The sequence below is a fragment of the Chanos chanos genome, chromosome 6 (assembly GCF_902362185.1).
Source record: "Chanos chanos chromosome 6, fChaCha1.1, whole genome shotgun sequence".
In the NCBI taxonomy this organism is placed as follows: Eukaryota; Metazoa; Chordata; class Actinopteri; order Gonorynchiformes; family Chanidae; genus Chanos; species Chanos chanos.
In genome coordinates, this window is record NC_044500.1 from 35393775 (window position 1) to 35415442 (window position 21668).

General features: G+C 40.6%; 2 protein-coding genes across 2 annotated transcripts; both read left to right on the forward strand.

Moving 5' to 3' along the window:
• Positions 1-1060: 1060 nt before the first annotated feature.
• cxxc1b (CXXC finger protein 1b) lies at positions 1061-5967 on the forward strand. Its single transcript, XM_030777308.1, has 14 exons — positions 1061-1292; positions 2353-2465; positions 2627-2727; positions 2879-3006; positions 3171-3326; positions 3468-3605; positions 3707-3814; positions 3930-4108; positions 4274-4481; positions 4570-4680; positions 4943-4992; positions 5098-5194; positions 5344-5496; positions 5661-5967. Exons 1-14 carry the CDS (start codon positions 1290-1292, stop codon positions 5805-5807), a joined length of 1692 nt encoding a protein of 563 aa, XP_030633168.1. The 5' UTR covers positions 1061-1289; the 3' UTR covers positions 5808-5967.
• A 3924-nt stretch (positions 5968-9891) lies between these two features.
• On the forward strand, positions 9892-21369 carry mbd1b (methyl-CpG binding domain protein 1b). Its single transcript, XM_030777236.1, has 11 exons — positions 9892-10335; positions 10437-10510; positions 10835-10872; positions 10959-11102; positions 11227-11271; positions 11767-11856; positions 18276-18440; positions 18688-18930; positions 19462-19554; positions 19940-20110; positions 20657-21369. The coding sequence occupies exons 1-11, from the start codon at positions 9956-9958 to the stop codon at positions 21134-21136; spliced, it is 1923 nt and encodes a 640-aa protein (XP_030633096.1). The 5' UTR covers positions 9892-9955; the 3' UTR covers positions 21137-21369.
• Positions 21370-21668: the final 299 nt, after the last annotated feature.

Consider the following 21668-nt stretch of genomic DNA (forward strand, 5'->3'; position numbering starts at 1 on the left):
GGACAGACAGAAGATTTGCAGAGCAGGGGTCCCCCAGGGCAGGATTGAGAACCACTGATTTAGGTGACTAAATGTACCCTATTGCACCAACACTCTCTCCTCAAGATGGTCTCATATTCCTCAGAAGACAGTAAGAACCACATATATACTTTCAAAGCAGCCCATGGTCTAATGGTTGGAGAAGCTTGCTTGTGACTGAAGGGTCGCTGGTTCAAGTCCCAGGACCAGCAGGAAAAATATCCATGGCTGAAATGCCCTTGGGTAAGGCATTTAACTCCCAACTGCCTGTGAGTGTGCTGCCCACTGCTCTTGTGCCTAGTGGTTGTGTGTGCTCACTACTGGTGTGTTTGGATGGTTTAATGCAGAGGTCAAATTCACTGTTCACAGTGTGCGTGCAATCACGGAGACTTAATCTTAAACAGATTCAAGAATGGTTGAAAGATTGAAGCTGCTTTGAAGGCAACGAGTTACCCATCACCTTACTGGTCACTGCATAGCCATATCTTTAATGTTTCCAGTAATTTGTCCATCCACTATACGCATCACACAACGTGATCCCAGTTCCCAGTTCTACTGTAATCACTTGCCGATACTGAATCAATTTGACGAACTGTTAGAAGATTTCTGAAAGGCTGCAACAAAGTGAGGACTTTCAGAACATTTGATTTTCAATTAATGACTTAGATCAAACATTTGAAATAAGAGGTTAAATCACTTATCCGTAATAACTCACTTATTAATTCAGACCATCAGTTATGTCAGTTGTTGAAGTGTAACGAGAGAAACTCACTCACTCATTATCTAAGCCGCTTATCCTTATTAGGGTCGCGGGGGGTGCTGGAGCCTATCCCAGCGCTCATATGGCGAAAGGCGGGGAAACACACTGGACAGGTCGCCAGTCCATCGCAGGGCAACGACAGAAACTGATCTGCACTACTAGCCCGTGGGAAGACGTCAGACAAGAGGCGGATCACTCCACTTGTTTGCAGACAGATGGCGTTCTGTCAGTGGGCAAGCAAAGCTAGTTACCTGTTTGTTATTATAGCTTAGCTGCTAAGAATTGAGCTATTTTCTAGCTGTAATTATTATTTTCGCTGGTAGTTTTCTTTTTAGTAAGAAACACAGCGCTTTACTGGTCATTAGCTTGAATGAAAGACGGTGAGCATTGGAAACAAAAGAGGGCGGTTGTGTTTTAACATCAACGGATCGTCACTTGAGAACACTCAAGTCAAGTCCGACTTGCTACGAAGCACTCTCAAACAACGAGTTTAGCTATCCTAACAAACGTGATGGTGAGTTATGCACGTTAACTAAACGCGATAATCTTTGTTGACTAAGTTACTGTGTTACTTCGATAACTGGACTGAGCAGACGCAAGTATTTAAGACATCTCGGAAGGAATGAGTTGCTTTCAACAAATCTAGCGCACGTCTCTCGAAAAGCTAAACTAACAAACGCTAGCTAGCTAAGTTGGCTACCGATTGCTAACTGGCTAACCTGGTGATCACATAAATGTGTGTTTAAATATCAATAGACAGGCTTTCCGTAGAAACTTAGAATCAGAAACATGGTATCGACTGCAAGACGCTCTGTTTTGCTGTAAAATACTTCTCAGTGAGCGGCGATGTGTCTTAGTTAGCTAACTAGAGACGCGTTAAAAGTAACCGGGATGCTAGCCAAGCTAGCTACTAAGGACTATTTTAATATAAAGACGTTCTTAGAGGGGAAAGTATGATACCGGTGCTCTAGCTTTTGCCTAATTTTTGTAAGTTGGGCAGAGATGAGTCACTTCATATGATTATTCTGATAAGAGCTGTTAACCAAACCTAACTCTAGCTGTCAAGACAGCTAGATAAGCCATAAAGATGTGATCCGTTATATTAAGTGTTAAGCACATCATGACACTGTTTACTTTACATTTGTGTGGTTGTTTTATGGAGTTTTATGTAGTTATGTGTAAACTTTTCCACCGAAGAATTACTGTAAAGTACCCAGTTGAGCTGAAGTCAAAATCTGCCATTGAGGCTGTATTACTTTGAAGTCTTTTTCATACTGGTGTTTTATGGGATGTAGTATAAAGCAACGTCCTGTATGCGCTCGCAACATTATCAGTACATAGATTTGAACATTATTAGGTTAGCTAGTACTGTTATTTTGTCTGTAGGGTAGTGTCGTATCTCTGTAAGCAATTTTCAGCATCAGCGTTATTCCGATTGCCTGTGTGACATTTCAGATCGCTGTGAAGGAAGTTTGCCTATTCTGCTGTACATTGCTGAACAATTTTTTATAAGATGGCTTGAAGTTATTGCCTATTCTTTGGTGTTATTATACCTCTGTATTTGTCACACACAGGACAGTGAGGTATCAGACCTTGAGCAGCCTCTAGGTATGGACAGCAGTATGGAAGGAGAAAATGCACCTTTGTACTGCATCTGTCGGAAACCAGACATCAACTGCTTCATGATGTAAGATCTGCATTTATATGTGTATTTTTTTAAAAGAACACAGATATGTTTGATATACATTATTTGATGTTTAATTTGTACTGAAAAGGCTTGAAATTAGTGTTTGGTTTCAGTATAGAAGCATTGATGTTAACATGGAACATATTTATGTGTACCTGCAGTGGATGTGACAACTGCAATGAATGGTTTCACGGCAACTGCATAAATGTGACGGAGAAGATGGCCAAGGCGATCAGGGAGTGGTACTGCCAGCGATGCCGAGGTGAGAACACCAGGTTTTCCATATTCTCTACTCTTAACTGGCTGACTCAGTTAATATAATTGGTTCATCAATTATGTTAATAATCTTGATAATGTTATGGTCAATGCTGCGTAAAATGGCAACCATATCTCTATCTGCTCTGTGTCCTCAGATAAGAATCCTTTACTTGAGATAAAGTACCGGCCTAAGAAAAACAGAGAGAAAGAAGTTGAACAGGACAGAGTTGAAAAGCAGTGTAGCACACCAGACTTCAAGATTGACAAGCGCCGTGGATCCAAAGTATGTTCTATTCAGTATAAACTCATGTTCTCACAGATGAATAAACAGTTATTTGTGTGAACATAGTGCATAAACTGTCAGCACTGAAAGCCTGAACATTCAGTAGTGGTCAAAATCATGAACCATATTAAGGGAAATATCTGTTATGTGGACACCTTTTGCAGGTAAAGCGCTCTGCTCGTATGTGTGGAGAGTGCGAGCCCTGTAGACGAACAGAGGATTGTGCTCAGTGTGATTTCTGTAAGGACATGAAAAAGTTTGGAGGCCCAAATAAAATCCGTCAGAAATGCCGACTGAGGCAGTGTGTGGTTCGTGCTCGAGTGAGTACACCTTATAATGTTTTTTCAGATTGTATGGACCACATGTTTTGCAATTTTTAATTGTCTGTGATGTAGTTATGCCAGTGTTATAGCCTCTGGATATGGTTTGCAGTACAGTGTTTTTTTTTTTCCTACTTGTAGAAAATGCTACGCGTTCGTGATGAGGAGTTTTCTCTGCGAGAGCGACGGGATAATTTCTCACATAGGGATCGGCGATATTCAGATGACTATGATGAGAATGAGATGGAGCTTTACCAGCAATACAAAGACCAAAATATGGTAACACCAGGGTCGTGCTTATTTAACACTTTATCCCAGATGTTTCATTTGTCATCATACAAGATTTAACAGTTCTCACTTTTCATGGGTCTCTACTGTAGTCCTGGAACAGTGATGACGATGATGGACCACTCTTCAGTCCTGTTCAGCGCAAGAAAGCTATAAAAGTCAAACATGTGAAGAGGAGAGAGAAGAAGTTTGATAAGAAGGTGATGACATAAAATGATATGCACTGAACGTTTTAAAGGTTAACATTGGGGTGGTTCCGAGAACTAATTTGGAATTGTACTTTTCATGAACACTTCAATGTTTTTTGGTGTCTAGAAAGATTCTCGACGTCACAAACAAAAACAAAAGCACAAAGACAGGTTGAGACACAGTGACAGAGGTGATGGCCACGACAGCAAGGACCTGCGGCAGTGCCTAGGACCCAACTGTATACAGGCAGCTCGGCCCAACTCCAAGTACTGTTCCGAGGACTGTGGAATGAAGCTAGCTGCCAAGTAAGACACGTTATTTTATTCCGTTTTGGGGTTTTGGTACAAGTTTTATTCAGATAACAACTACAATTGTAAATATGTGCACATTTTATTCTGGATGTGTTTTTGTGACGGCATAAGTGACCCCAGTTACTCGTAAATGAAAAGATTTTATATTCATTTTTGCAGTCGTATTTACGAGATCCTACCTCAGCGCATCCAACAGTGGCAACAGAGTCCATGCATCGCCGAGGAGCATGGTAAGAAGCAGCTGGAGCGTATACGGAGAGAGCAGCAGTCTGCACGTATGCGCCTTGCCGAAATGGAGAGGCGCTTTCACGAGCTGGAGGGCATCATAGCTAAAGCCAAACAGCAGGTGGTCCAACAGGACGAGGAGGTAAGCACAGGGAAACTCAAGCCAATACAAAGCCCACAGCACAACTCCACTGAAATGTAATCTGTATCATCTTGTTTCCTGCTATTAGGTGAATGAAACAGACAGCGATGATACTGATCTCCAGATCTTCTGTGTGTCCTGCAGTCACCCAATCAACCCAAAGGTGGCACTGAGACACATGGAGAGATGTTATGCAAAGGTAAATATGCAGACACCTCAACGTGTAGAATATTAAGATTTTCATGCATACGAATATCTTCTGCTGCCCTCTTAGTTCGTATTCAGCCTCCTTGTTTTTACTCAAGTTAGTTTTTGTTTTTCTATGAAAGATCATTCTTAATTGTTAATTAATTAAATTGTAAATTATTATTTTAAAGTTGCCAAGGCTGTCCCTAAACATGCAACAGTTTGTCTGGAAGATCAGGTGGTTGTTCTAATGACATTGATTTTCTTGTGTACAGTATGAAAGCCAGACTTCTTTTGGTTCCATGTACCCTACACGAATAGAAGGGTAAGATGCACCCAAGTTTTGAGCGTTCGACCAATTTTGAAAATTTGAAAATGTGTGTGTGATATATATTGTCCAACACATCTTTCTTCCAATTTCCCTTATTAGAGCAACAAGACTCTTCTGCGATGTGTACAACCCACAGAGCAAAACATACTGCAAGAGACTTCAGGTCTTGTGCCCAGAACATTCTAGAGACCCAAAGGTCAGTACTGTAAGGCAAACTCAAGCACATGTTTAAAAACCTTTTTGTTCAAAACTGAGCCAAGGCAGAAGTTTTTCTATGCTTTCAAAAACTCCTTTCAAAATAGCTCTCAGTGATATACTGAAGGTTTTTTTTTCTTTTGTATCCAGGTCCCAGTAGATGAAGTGTGTGGATGTCCACTAGTGCGTAATGTATTTGAGCCAACAGGAGAGTACTGCAGGGTGTCCAAACGCAAGTGTAATAAGCACTACTGCTGGGAGAAGCTGCGGCGAGCTGAAGTAGATCTGGAGCGTGTTAGAGTGGTCAGTGAAACTCCACTGATTTAAATAACAGCTCCTAACACATTCAATTTTCATTATGTGCCCTTTAACCATTGTGTCTGTCATGACAGTAACATCTGTTTGAAATACTGTATGTTAAAATAGTTTACCAATCTCTATGGTGTTTGTTTCTTTTTTAACAACAGTGGTACAAACTGGATGAGCTGTTTGAACAGGAACGCAATGTAAGGACAGCCATGACCAACAGGGCGGGATTACTAGCCCTAATGCTCCATCAGACTATCCAGCACGATCCACTCACCACAGATCTGCGCAGCAACAAAGACAGATAGCTGTCTGCACAGTGACTCTTCATCATGAAAGATTCCTCATTCTGTTTCTGTTTGACTCATCACCTTTGTCTGTCAGAGGGAAACGTAAACCTCACTGAAAAAAAAACAGCCTATGATGTAGCTGTGTCTGAAGGACTGCATTTTCCTACTGTATTCACTGTTTCACTTTTCCTTGTCCTGAAATAAATTAAGCATTACTAAAACAAGTTGCCTGTAACTTGAACCACTGAACTTTGCAGCTTCATATGCATCATACAGCATAATTGTGTATTTGCTATTCACAGGTAACTTTGTAAAAATGTTTTGAGGGAGGAGTGGGCAGATCAGAACTGGCTCCTTTGCATTATCAAACATTCTTCTATTGTTCAACTGTATTACAGTATTATGACCAAATGTCAGTTTTATGTCAAGTATCCTTCCCTCAAAAGAACCATTAAAAGGTCTTGTATATAAGAGGGCATATTTCATGTTCATAATCAATGAGGCATGAACTCCAGCTTCTGCACAATGCACACAACCATTCCTTTTAGGCGGAAATAAAACATAGTCGAATTCTTTTTGCAACTATTTCCTTTTTTTAGCAGAGAGGGAATTTTGTCAGGCTTGAGTCGATTGTAACTGAGGTCCCAACATCACCCATTTAGAACCTTTTTTTACCTTCCACACTAAAAAGTGCTTTCAGTAATGTTGTACTTCTTATGATTTGGGCTTTCAAAATATTTAACTATGCATATTATTATTACAAACACAAAATTGTTCACTGTTCTATTCATTCATTTTCAAAGCTGCTTATCCTAATTAGGGTGGCGGGGTTGCTAGAGCCGATCCCAGCGATCATTGGGTGAAAGGCGGTGAAACTCCCTAGACAGGTCGCCAGCCCATCGCAGGGCAGACACACAAACACACTCATACACACATTCACACCTAGGGGCAATTTAGTGTCACCAATTCGCCTGACCTGCATGTCTTTGGACTGTGGGAGGAAACCGGAGCTCCCGGAGGAAACCCGCGCAGATACAGGGAGAGCGTGCAAACTCCACACAGAAAGCACACTGGGAATCGAACCCACGATCCTCTTGCTGTGACGCGACACTATGTGCCCCTCACTGTTCTAAATTATTTAAAAATAATTTTAGTGTCTGTTCATACGTCTATGGAGGATGAAATGTGCCAAGTATTTGTTAAAGGAGTATTTTTAAAAGTTGTGAATGTAACTGTTAGGAATAAAGTTCTCTCTATATTTTTATTTCCACTGTTATTTTCCGCATATTTTACAAAATGCGTATTTTCGCTGAACTTTTAAATATTGGTCAAACGGTCAAACGTTTCGTTTGATACGTCCGTAACCACCGCTGGAGACTGCTATTGAGCGTTTCCTATAATTTTATGGTGTCTGCATTTTGATATTTGACAGTTCTTCGTCCGAGTTCACCGGGTATACTTCCGGTACTTTGAAAGCTAGGCTATTTTAGAGCAATGATTCCCGAAACACATTCTGTATGTTCGGAAACCTTTGGTGATGTGTATGGCATATGATAATTTGTGATGTTTGATAGAGGAATATGGTGAGCTACTAACACTTGTGACGTTAGGATAATTATTTAGGATAGCTTGCTAGCTTAGTTGACTGCGTAGCAAACGATGCTTTTGCTCAGTTTGACTAACTAGCAGAAAAATCGCAGTTCTTAGCCTGTCGCCCTTGAAGTGTGCAACAGTTAAAAGGACGCATCATTAAGAAAGTAGGTTAATTTAACGTTAGCGTTAGAAAAGACCTAGCGTTGAAATGATGAGCAAGAGTATGATGACATGGTCGTTCTTTCAGCTACTCATCTCGCCAGCGTAGCCAATCACAAAAGCGGGCAAAATTTTACTAGCTACCTTCTCCAACTAGTTTGAGGTAAAAAATAAAAATGAAAAAACAAACAAACAAAAAACAGCTTACTGAATAGTTTGTCGTCTCGGCTTTATGTTAGCGAGACAATTAGATAGTCATGCATAGTAGTAACACGCTTTGTATTGCTAATAACATACAGCAATTACTGACCAGGCTTTAAAAAATTCAGGTGTCAGATATCCCCAATCTCTAGCTAACCAAAAATAACAGCACACTGATAGAAATATGTGATTTGAGGAAACTTATGTCCTATTCATACCAGTTTACTTGTAAAAGGAACTGAGCGTATTGCCTGTCTGGCTAAAGAAATTATGCCTTATTTTCAGTGTGCTAGGGTAGTAACTGAAAGAACAGAGCATGATAAAATAACGGGAAATTTACTGTACAGTTAAATAAGTCGATTGAGAATGTAATGCAGAACTAAAGTATAAAAATTGAGTAAAAAATCCTTGTCATTGATTCTTTTTACAGCAAGGATTCATGGGTGAGGGAGAAATCGAGACATTACAGGTACGATGAGCAGGACTAAAATAATGAACGTGGATTCACCAGGTCACCTCGCTGAAGAGCCTGAAGAGGATGACGTCGAGGGAAAAGACGCGGATACAGATAGGGGTGGAAGTGAAGCTACTACTGAGCCTTTGAATGAGGAGGAAAATGCTAAACCTGAGGACAGTCACAGGACTAGTAATCCAAATATAATATTACCATTGGGTAGTCAGGTGTGCGCTAGAAGCACATTGAATAAAAAAGATGCTGACCTTGCCAGTGTGGCACAACGTCATGAGAACACTGGGGAAACTGGGAGGGGAAATGGCGAGCCTCCTATGGACTGGTTAGAGCCACTGGAGGACGATGAGGATGGAGATGACACTCAGAGCTGGGAAACAGACTGTCCATGGGAGCAGCTCAGAAATGGCAGCAGGGAGGCGGAGGTTGATAGTCTCGCTGGAGAGAGTGAGAGGAGTGGAAGTGTAGCTGGAAGTGAAAGGAACTACAGAAAAAGAGCTGGGAGGAAGAGTGGGTAAGTTTAATCTTTTTGTTGTTTAGATCAGCTATTTATCATGAGGATGTTAAGGATGTCTAAAAGAAATAATCTTCCTGATACACAAAGTTTGTAGTGTTTTTGAGTTGATCTCATGTGTTCACAGCTTGGAATATATTTGATGTCAGCTCTGGTTCTAGGAGAGGAAAGCAAGCAGTAGATGAAGATTGGGTTGACTGGCCCATATTAGGTGAAGGATGGAAACGCAAAGTGGTTTTTCGCCGATCTGGATTCAGTGTTGGACAGAGTGACACTTACTACATGAGGTACAACGCAATCACAAAAGATGCGAAACCTTATTTTTGGTAATAACAAACAGCCAGAAATGTCTGTCTAAAGATAGTAAGTGCACTTAAACAGTCAACAACTTTATTTTGTTTTTGGCAGCCCTAAAGGTGACCGTGTCAGAAGTAGGATTGAGCTTGTCAGAACCACGGCAGGTTTGATGGATCTGACATATTTTGACTTCAAAACGGGAACTTTCTTAGACGTGGCAGCCCGTAAAAGGAGGGTAAAGGTAGTAACTGTTTTACTGTTACAGAAGAATTGCTTTTTATTGTTCTTGGAGTTTCTGCTAACTTTTTTCATAATGCACATTGTAAATAAGTTGGTAATAGCTGTTCATGTCAAGCTTAGCAGATGTAGATTATGTTTGACAAAGTAAACATGTTCTAATAAGAATATCAAAAATGAGACATCAGTTCTGTCATAATTTAAGTGTATTTTCATGTTATAAGCAAATAGCAAAAACTTTGACTTTAGAAAAAATCTTTCTCAAAGTTGCTGAGTTCCATTTGATCAGCTAGCTATCAGAAATGTGAGGTTTGAGAAGTATGCATTAAGCGATGATTTCTGCATGCCAAAAATCATGCGGTTCTGGGGTGCTGTACCTAAATAAATGCAAAACTGAATTTCTGTTGGCCAGGATTGTTGAATTAAGATGCTGAATTCAAAAGAAACATTTTCAAATTTTCAGCTTTCAGCTGACCACAGTTTGTAATCAAATTATCCGAAGAACTGTCTGTGTTTTTTTTTTTTTATTTCTTCAAACAGTATGCCGCTTTGACAGATTTATCAGTTAAGTAGATGTAATTACTCTAAAACACCATTCTTTACATCCTTTACATGTGGATCTAGCGGAGTCGAAGGGAAACCTCTTCCCCTGCAGACTGTGGCTTTTCCTCTGAATCCAGTTTTCCTAATGAAGGAATGGACCAAGGGGACAGGGACTACAGTCCTGACACCCAGTTTATTGTGGGCCAAAGTGTCCATCTGAGACCAAGCTCCTCCCACAGTCATAAGGATGACAATGGCAGAGTTGTGTCTCTTGTGAGACATAGCACCAGGGCCATGCCAGACATGGATCAGCCAGGCCCCTACTTGTCTCAGCTGGATCCCAGCCTGACTCCTGTGAGTCCAGCCTCTGGTACTGTCAAACAGAGTGGTTCTCCCCAGGATGCTGATGGCTTGAGGTCCAATCCCAGGCACCCCACAAGTCCAGGACCCAGGTTACTCTCTGGGGATTCAGCGCTGCTTGTCAATGGAAACACCAGAACTCTTAGTCATATTAGTTTTCAACCGTGTCTCTGGTGAGTCCACTCTCTTTCTGAGACTTTTTTTTTTAAAAGTATAGCCACATGGAAAATAATGGTGCTATATGTTTACATTTTCCTGTTTACAATCTTTACAGCATCTGCAACAGATGTAAAAATTCCTTCACAGGAATGGAAGGGCAGACATTGTGCCGAAGATGCAGCCATACATGTATGTGAAAAATTCAGTTACTTTTCATGTTTGTGTTTCATATGTATAAAACTGAATTTAAGTATTTATTTGCCTTTCAAATATACAGTATAGGCTAAAATACTTAATTGAAACAAAGAAACAATAAAACCTTACTGGCCAGTACAAAGAAAGATCGAAGTTTGACAACTTTTCCTTAACACAAACGTTTTTATAATTTTATTTTTTGACCACACAATTACAAACCAATGAACTGCAAATAATAAGACAGCTAAAACCATAAGCCTCATCAATGATGGGTTCAAATGCTCTGTAAAAAAGTAAATGCTCCTTCTCTTGTTTTAGTTAAGAGTCAGGACAACCGAAACATTACCTTCAGAAAGGTAAGTTTTAGCTCTAACTTCATTGCTACAGTCATTTCAAAGCATGATGTAACACTGAACATTTTGACCTGCCCTGTGTTCTGTAGTGGCTTCCATGTGGTCAGTGTCGGGCCTGTCAGGTTACACAGGATTGTGGGTCATGTGCCAGCTGCAGAAACGGTCGACTCAATCCCGAGTCTCGCAAACCTGTCAGGTGTCGCAAAAGAAAGTGTTTATGCCCTATTCGTAAGGTAATTATTAATGTGAAGAGAGCAAGTCAAAGGATTTATGATTCCTGAGAAGATTTGATTAACTAACAGTCTTCTTTTTTGTAGTGTGCGTTGTTACTCAGAGTATTCAATGTTGTCTTTTCAGAACAGAGCTGATGACTTGCCTCTTGTGACACAAGTCAATATCTTGGTAAGTAAAATGCTGCTATAGTTACAACTTCATTGATTTAATTCTCAGTTGAAACAAACATTATTAAAATAAGCAGTCATTATCAAAAAAGAAACAAACAAACCAAAAAAAAATAAATAAAGCCAATGACAGTAACAAAGATGGAATCTTGGGAAAACATAGAAAAAGAGACTCTTGAAGTTGGCAGTTGATAGTCATGTGGTGTAGCCGTTAACGTATACATAGAAAATCACACACATACAGTTGGATGAATTTGAGCAAACAGGCTCTGTATGATGTCTTGGTCTGTTAGTGAGAATCACTCAATGAGCTAAAATCTAAAATTCAGGGCAGTTACAGGTGATGCCATTTAACTGATTTTTTTCCTTCTCATTTTTTGCATTTTTCCATCCTGAATATGAGGAACTTCAGGTCATTGTCTTGCACCTGAACAGTGAATCATCCCTCTGAAGACTGCACATATATTTTAAAAAGGTATCGTCTTTCCCCTAACAGAATTCCATTCCCCAGTGTAGCGATTCAGAAGATTTCTCAGTGCAGTTTGATGATGATGACGATGATGATGGCGATGACGATGATGATGAGGTGAGAGTGCTTCACCATATACATTTTGCTTTGGTTTAGTACAGTGTGGCTGGGCATTGACCAGGAACACAACAGAGTACTGTAAGTTAGTCCTGTTGGACATTAGCTCCAAGGACGCTCTGTAGAACAATGCTGTATCTTGGCAGATGCCGATTCTATTACAACTTTGGCCAAGGAGCGGCTGAGCCAGGGCCGTGTAAAGAAATTTGGTGGCCCAAAGCTAAGAAAGGTTTTGGGCCGTTACACAAACACATCAACACACAATGTTAACGTCAATAGCAGCCTAAGGTTCAACGTAGTCATCTCCACCCCCCCCCCGTGACCCTAATTAGGCTAAGCGGCTTAGAAAATGAATGAATAAATATTTAATCCGGCAACTGTCTCCGCAGTTGAACGGAAACGCAAAGGCCTTTGGTGACGTACGACGGCCATTTCTTGCGCCACAGATTTCGCATGCTCCAACAACAGACACGCTGTTTGCATGTGTAATGGAGGCTAATTAATTTATCATGACAATGAAAGTGGTTATGCAAGTAATGCTGCAGTGAGTATTTGTTACAGGTGTCGTACCTTCTGTTTTTTTTTTTAAGGAGATGTGGAGGGAAATGATAAATCCCTGGTGCGATAACCATTTATACCATAGCATCATAAATTGCTATGATGACGCTATCTAAATGTTAGTCTTTGACATTCGTCTGAAGACTAATTTTGCTAATAATATTAACACACCGCTGCCAAAATGCTTACCGGTATTTGGGAAATATGCACTGCTATCCAGATACAGAGTGGGGAACTGAAAGTATGTTTCTAACTATAATGCTGTAGCATTAAACATGTTTAGCCAAGTTCAGCAAGATTTCGTCGTAGCTATTTTTAAATGTTTTTATCTAAACTTTATGAAAACTGTGACGAAATTTACCAAAGGTAATCAATCATATCAGCTTCTATACCTACATCAGGAACACTCATTACACGTTTTGTTTTGTTGTTCTAAACCAGTAGGGCGCGACGACCTCGCAAGTGGAACGTGTGGTCACGGATCTCTCACTCGCAAAGTGTAAGGGGGGTGGATTACAGTTGCACCAACAAATCAGACACCTTTGTCTTCAGCCTGGCCAATGAAAACTAAAAGTTATCATTTGAAATCTCAACAATGAACTTTAGCAGACGACCACAAGTACATAAGACAGTTCAGACATGGGAAACACCACTTGCATATCGATGGTATCACTCATAATAGATAAACCAAAATCATGTCTTTCAGTTTTGGGAAATATAGGCTAGCACACTGTGGATAAATTTTTAACTTGCGAGAAAAGAGCGGCTCCGACTGAGGAGGCTTAGTATGTCGTCTCCCAACGTATCGCAAAACTTGGGAAGCCACATACCAAAGCCGAGACACTGATTTTGCCTGCAGCACAATATACGTGCAGAATCATGCATGGGGAAAGCGCTGCCACTAAACTCTGCGCCATTCCGCTTTCAAATGACACGGTGGATCGCAGGATTTCGGATCTGGCAAATGATGTGAAAGAGCAATTGCTACAGTATGTTAGGCAAAGTCCATATTATGCACTGCAATTAGATGAGACTACTGATTTTGCTGGGCAAGCCCAGTTACTTTCCTATGTAAGACTTCTCAAAGACCAGGGGATTGAAGAGAATGTTCTGTTTTGTGGTCCTCTTCAAACCCACACAACTGGTGAGGCGATTTTTGATGTGCTTGACACATACGTCAAAGATGCTGACTTGTGCTGAGACAAATGTGTGGGAATTTGTACCGATAGGGCACGATGACAAGACGTGTGAGTGGCCTGGGAATACGCGTCCAGCAGGTAGATCCACTGGCAAGATAGACTCATTGTATGATCCATCGTGAGGCACTCGCAGCAAAAAAAAAAAAAAAAAAGTGCTGAAGCCGTTAGTCTGTCCTTCATTAAGCAGTTCAGATAGTAAATTACATTAAAGCAGGGCCACTGAACTCGCACTTATTCACAGTCCTCTGTCAAGAAATGGGCTCTGAGCATGAGCAGCTCCTCTTTCATCCGGAGATACGCTGGCTTTCCAGAGGGAAAGTGCCTTTAAAGCGCCTTTACGAACTGCATGAAGAGGTGAAATTGTTTGAGGTAGAAAGCAAATCGGAAGTCGCCAAACACTTGGCCGATTCCTTGTGGCTAGCTTCTCTGTGGTATTTAGTCGACATATTTGACAGGCTCAATACTTTGAACTTGCCTTTGCAAGGCCGAGATGCCAGCGTATTGCTCCCAGCTGACAAAGTGGATTCGTCCGAAAACTTGACCTTCGGCATGAACGCATAATTGCTGGAAATTACGAAATGTTCCCAAACCTTGCAGATTTCATTGCTGACGTAGGTGGGACAGATTTCTCTCCTTTCCTTCTCTTAGCTGTCAGTCACTTAACTGCAATGAACAAGCAGTTCGCTTCATACCACAGTTCATTCATGTGGGTTCGGGACCCATTTGTCTGCACAGTAGAAGATTTGTCTTTAGAAATGCAGGAGCAGCTTATTGAGCTGAAGAGTGACGGCAGGTTGAAGCACTTGCCACCTGCTCTCTTGCAAGCTTCTGGGTAGCATTGATGCGGAAATACCTCCAACTCTCCGATACAGCCTTAAAACGTCTCCTTTTCACTTCGACATACTTGGACGAGGCAGGCTTTTCCAAACTGACCGCGCTCAAAACAAAATACTGCAATCGCACTCAGATTGAGGACGACTTGAGGCTGTGTTTTAGGGGTGTGCATCTGTCCCTTAAAAGACGATCCGAAATGATAAAAGGACAATACACGTTCATTTTCCATTATAAATTAAAACAAGCCACTTTTATAAAAGTGGTATTGCTTACCTTCAAATAGATATATTTCATGAAAGACCAGGGAATCCCAAGTATTATTGTTACTTTTGGCACCGGAAAAATGGAAGACAAATGTGTCATCTCAGAATTACACGTCATTGTGTTTATTAGTTTTCCAGTAGACAGACAAAAAGACTTACTGTATGAACAAACATTTTATGCCCTTACCAATAGAATGGGCTATAGATGCCATGATTACCGTAGACCTTGCGGAGTTGTGGCTGGAGAAAGTGTTTAATACAGGAATGCAAACTCGTCACCTTTCGGCGAAAATCGCCGTTTTGAATCCAAAATAGGTCATTTGTGTGATTCGTGTAGATCCGGTGACTTTTTGAAAGAGGTGTGGGGGGGGGGGCTCTTGGGTCTGCGAGGACGGAGTCACGGGAAATGTGGACCACGCCTTCTGAGTTGTTAAAAAAATAAATGAAAAGCCGGCGGGCTTCTGCGCTTCGCACGTGCAACGCACCTGAGAAGCGTGAAGACTGTAGATGGTCGTCTCTGGGAGGTCAGTGACTGCCCGTATGCCTTAAGATAAGAATCTCTTACAGTAGCGTTATGATAACCTTAATTGGGTTATGTTAACCTTAACTGGGTTATATTATGATATGTCAAACTTGGGACTGTTAATTAACCTGATAAGACTGAGTTGTTTTTATTTAGCGAACGCTAGCCATCACAATTTGGAAGTGGTGTTAACGTTATTTTCATGGAGTCTGACGTTAGCTAGCGTACTTGTTATTCCAAACTTCTGTACAACGTTGATAAAGTTAGAGCTCTGGGACTGCTCGTTTAACCGCTCTAACGTTTTGCAGACGATTACATTTTGCAGACGATTACAACATGAGTTGAGCTCCTCAGCCAAAGTGCGAACTTAACGTTAGCCCCTGATCGTTCCATTTTCTTTATGTTAAGGTAATATTAGTAAGGCTAATACCGTCATAATCACGATATAATTAAACAGTTCGCTTCTGGGTTTGTTTTGGAACATGAGACTAACTCGAAACAACCGTGTAGACATTTAGCTAAAATGGACCTTATGATGTATTGGAACGGAATGGTTTTTACAGTAGCCTAATTATATGTCACTTGAGAAGGGGGCAAATGGCAAGCTCACTGAAAACGACAGAAACTGTATTGAAATTACCTTGTGACCGTTTTTCCTTAACTTGTAGTGGTCGCGAAAAAAATTACAAACCTCATATGTAAGCCCTGTCATTTAAGTGACCAAACAGTAGTTGCAGTAGCTGTAAAGAGCAAAAAACACATTCATTTTAAGGACTCTCTCTCTTTCTCTGTCTGTCTCTCTCTCTCTCTCTCTCTCTCTCCAGGCCAAAAAGAAGAGATAGGGACAGTCTCTCTTTCTCTGTCTGTCTCTCTCTCTTTACCAAAATAACAGAAGCATGCCACCGGACCGCCTATGTGGTTCGCATCTTTGTGACCTTTTTCACCTCTGATAAGTTTGTATCCCTGTTAACATCGGTGTCTTTGAATTAAGTGTTCTTGCTTGTTTTAGCTGTACTAGCATCCACAGATCCCTCGTCGCCCTCATAGATTTCACCATGCCGTCTCACCAGGTGAGTGGCAAGATTTGTCGTGCTACGGCTGTACTTAATCGCTGTTCTACAGACCTTGCAAATGGTCAGACTTTTGTCCAATTATCCTTCCTTGTCATAAATCCAAATGTCTTCCAAACTTTCGATTTTAGATTTGATGGTGCACCGTAAACCGCGTCGGCGTTGTCGGACTTATTGTTCTTGTTTTTGCCTCGCAAGCAACGCTAAAGTTACTCTCGTAAAAGGTCAACAGGAGACGCTGTGCAGATTTATTAGCGAATGAAAGGCGGTCATTATTATTTTGAAAGTAACATGACTTATAACGTTAGGTCAATGAGTCTTCCGCAGCAGCTTAGTCTGTACTAAAGTACAACTAGCAGGAAAGCTTCAGTCAACCGATTCATGGGCCGATTCATAGTAAATTTGGATCGATCCAGGTGTCCGCGTATCGATGTAATCGCATCTTTAACGTTAAAATTGGTCTCCGATTCGTATCGGTTAATCTGTACAGCCCTAGTGTTTATCCAAAATTCAGCCGAGAATTCATCAACTTTGCAGAACAAAGCGGGCTCATGTTTCACATTGAGCTGAGACTTAGCATAAATGCAGGCTTTGTAGGAATGATGATAATAATAGTAGAGGATAATAATAGTAATAATAATAATAGTAATCATATAGGCTAATAATAACAAAAATACTTCTGAATACCCTAACGGTAGCTATACTACTACTACTACTACTATTAGTTATCTGTCTACCTTCCTAGGGGAGGTGGTACAATTACAGTAAAACAGTTTGGGGGTGGGGGCTTGCAAAAGTTTGACATTGCATTTTCCTTGAGGAAGAAGGGGTGAACATGCATATTTAGAAACAAAGTCAAGGTACAGAAACAAAAATTGTGAATTTTAACAAAACTTTTATTTTTTACAAAAAACTAAGTGGATAATGACCGAAACTCATTCTGATTTTACTGACAGTCGCTCGAAACGAGAAGATTCCTGAAAATAATGTATGACAACTCTCTTTTCCATGTTGTTCACTTTCTGTGAACTGGCTAGCCCCTCAGACGTTCTAGAAAAGGACGCTGGGCCGCACTGTCTCTGCCTCTACGTTATGTTTGTTCATAGTTTCTTGACATTGGCACAGGTGTACTCGGGTGTCTTTTTTTTTTTTTTTTTAATAATAACATTGATCATTTAACATAACATCATTTTTGATGACACTGTGTTGAAACTGAAAGCACCTTAGCCTACTTTTAAATAGTAAATCTGATACTTCATTTAAATTAAGTAAAACAGTCAACTCAGTTCTTGGATTCAGAAGGCGCCAGTATAGTATGAGTGCTGTGCAGCTTACTGTTATGGAGTGGAAAGCACATGATGTGAATGGTATGATATGCCATCCAGAGACAAATAGGTTGAATAACAAAAATGGGCCTATTGAACATAAACTATTTTAAACTTTTATTTTTAACACAAAAAAAATTAACACTTTCATTTTAAAATTTGGAAAATAGTACACGGATGCAATATTTGTGAATTCTTAGTGTTAGTAAATTAAAATGTAATCTTGAATATGACCCAGGTTCGGGACATGCCAGTGCAGGTATTTGACAAGTGGATAGAGTTGGAATTTAAGGAATTTCTCAATTAGCTGTGAGTGAAGTCTTGTACGTTGTGATATCTCAGGTTGCAGCTTTTTCTAAGACAAAATCAGTTACCCAGATTTGTTCATTTCTTCTTTGATTTTATGTCTTGGGAGTTCTAGAAATGGCATAATTGAAGGTTACTGGAACAATCCTGAACATATGGGTAATATAAGTACATCTGTATATATGTAGCACTAAGCACTAACACTGAAGCTGACTTCTGTTTGTCATATAGGTACTCATTACCATACTGCTCAAATCGCCTTGTGATTTCTCAGAGCATACAAAGCTGTCAGATTTGCATAACAGTCATTACTCTCACCTTTTCCTGATTTGTTATTGTAGGGGGGACCAAAGAAACGCAGTCGGCGTTCCTGTGGGACATGCGAAGCCTGCGTTTGCACAAAAGACTGTGGGACCTGTGATTTCTGCATGGACAAACCCAAATTCGGGGGCAGCAATAGGAAGAGACAGAAGTGCCGTCTGAGGCAGTGCCAAAGAGAAGCCATGGTAAGCCTCTTTAATGTTGAATAGTCAGTTTTTCACCACTCGTTTCCACAACCGTGTTTAATATACTTAAGGAAATCTCACTGTAATGTTGGGTCCCATCAGTTTTTTGTCAGCATCAGTTTTTTTGTTTCTCTCCGCGTATGAAATATGTTCAGATGTCCTCTTTGCCGTCTGGACGTGCATCAGTGTTGAACAGTTCGACTTTTGTGTTTATGTGTGTGTTTGTATTTATGAACGTGTTTGACAGAGACACTTGTTGCCCTTTGAGTTGGGACAGTCTGAGGTCCTGACACACGAGGTCTTGGAGCTCAGTAAACCCAGGTCATATTACCTGTACACTCGCAAGGGCAGCCCACACAGCAGCAAAGGCAAGTTGGACTTTGAATTTTCAGACAACGAGGCTGACCATGAAATGAGAAGCAAGGGCTCTCTTGTTGGACTTCGGAGGCAGGAAGAGGACAGGCTTCGCAACTCAAGTTTCAATGGACAGGTGAATGGACACTGCATCCCTCAGACATAAAAAAAAAAAAACACAACAAAGCAGTGCTTATGTTTAAGTTTGGATTTATATCACAGACTTTAATGGCTAAAATTTGACAGCAGGTGTGTTAAAAGTTGAGCAAATATACATGGCAATTAACAGAAGAAAGCCTATAAAAAATGTAATGGTCACTGAGTCTATGACAACTGTGTCCAAGGGGATAAACACCCCACCTTAATGAAGACTGTCTGAAACTGTGATTAAAATTCTTTTAGCTTTAGAAACACTCGGGAGTTTGGTCCACTTTTTATAACCTCTTGAAGGCTCACGGGAACCCTGAAGCTTTTAACTGCTACGAGCCAAACAGTGTTTTTATTAATTACCACCTAATATGGGTCTGGGCTCTGCATCAGTAGCTTCATTTCAACAGCGAATCATTGGATTAATGGTCAGAAATGTTTTGCTTTTACTACCCATGATAATGCACATATAATTTAAAATCTTTCTCTTGCTCTCTCTCGTCTCCCTGCTTTATTACAGATAAGTAAGCGAGTGGATGCAGGGAGAATGGGACTTATCAAAGAAAAGTATCTACCAGGAAGAGGACCTGAAACCAGTACTCCTCCTCTATTAGTAAGTTGCATTCTTAAAATGTATGGGACCAGATTTATTAAAGTCTTGTGGATGTTGGTAGATGATGAAGCATTCATGTTAAACAATCACAGCCTGTGGCTAGTGGAGTTTTTTTTTTTGCTTTACTATTTAATATGCCAAAGATGTTAACCTTAATCAGCTTTAATGCAGCTCTCTCTTTACACAAAGTCTACCTCCATATTGTCAGGACAGCTGTAAATTTAACTAGTTTTAGCTTAGATTGGTCTTCACATCAGGTAAACAGCATAATTTACATTTGGTTTCCCATGCTGTTCTGAACAAACTTGCTGCTGACTGAAATTACAGCACTACTATTAGTGAAATGAGACAAAATTTCTTACATGATAAATTTCTCATTGCACAGGAAGCAGATATTCGGTATAAGGGGAGTGATGCTTCCCTGTTGCCACAGAATTTAGCATATCAATCAGAACATGCTGAACAGAGGTCAAAAGGAAGTTCTGAGTCAGTCCAATGGACCAGAGAGACTGAGGTATACACAGGAGAGCAGCATGAAGAGGGCACCACACCAATGGTGAGGCAGCAACATTTAGCTTACAGTTTTTTTTTTGCAATTTAATATCTAGTTCTTTTCCATTTTTGCCTACCATCTTGAAAATCTGGTATTTCCTGGAGGCAAAAAGGCAGTAGATTCTTGTCAGAATGCTTCATTTAACTTGCTAATCCAGAAATCATGTTAATTAAACATGAATGTACAAAATTGCTTCTTTAGTTCTTTGGCTCCTTTGAAGTTACAACACAGTAGTGTATACTCACCCAGTGTTTTAGTAAAGCACCTTTGTCTTGAAGGAAATCAGTTGCTCTTTGTTTGGGGTGTTCTTACTTAATGGATAAGCTTGCACTGTGTATTATCACAAAACTTCTGAAACATTGAGACGAAGTCATAAACTCTTAGTTAAAATATATAACTCAAAGGGCAAAACATTCAGTATTTTGCTCTTTAAAAATGGAACATCTGGAACATCATTTCAGTTTACGCTGACGGGTAATAATATGTCTGAGAAGTAATTCCATTGAAAGTAGACAAAAGGTCAAGGTGTTTCTGCATTTTTCTTTGTAGATCACTCAGATATTCAGCCTGGCAGACGATGCTGCTGCGGTGAACGGCATCGACTTGAACCATGAGCTGCTGCAGCTGCTGGAGTCTCTTCGTAGCGCAGTGTTACCAGTCCTTTGGTTCAGTATCATGGTGGAAGGCCCACGGCTACAGCTGCTGCAGTGCTCCAAGCTTTCCACCATGGCAGACACTGTGCTTCAGATTGAGCCCAGCTTCTGCTACCACATCAGCGTACAGGGCCAGCCTCTCCTGCCAACACACCCACTGTATGAACGTCATCCCCGACGCCTAACCTCTGTGGCACAGGTGGTCGCTCTCCTCCTGGAGCTGGAGAAATACGCCGTTTGCCAGGGCTTTGCACCCAGAGAACCTGTCCAGGGCCAGGACCCTCTGGTCTATGAGAGAGCAGCTACTTGTGATTTCCTGGTGCCGCAGAAGGCAGAACGCTGTGCTAGTTGTATGCATCCGTCGCAAAGGCATTGAGTAACCAGGCAGAGTGGAATAGAAATCAAATTGTAGTTTTATGGATTCCACAGACTGACAGCTGAGGAACCCTTCGAAGAATTCTTTATTATGGATTTCTCTTGGTTAAATATAATCCCTGTATTTAGCGTTCCTTTATGTATTTTACATTGGCAATGTTATCTGTGATTGGGGCCGTTCGCCATGGCCACTGTTCTGAGGTTTACTAAGCTGATATTTTTTTAATACTGTTAACTTTGTTCTGTTCCGTGCTCTGCATCAAGACTACTGAATAAAATCTCCTGATAGGTACGAAGAAGACTTCCCTTACCTCATTACACGCTGATGTACCACATGGTACAGAGAAACCAGAAATATCTGATGAAGCCCCAGGTTTATGGTAACCAAATAAAATGGGTGTGATATTTGACATTACCTTTGCATTCTTTTGAAATATTGAAGGTTTTTGCTGACTGATTACCCTCGTATAAAGAATGACTACACTTTTAGTGTACCTAGATACCACAAGATTAAAAAAAAAAGACACCAGAGC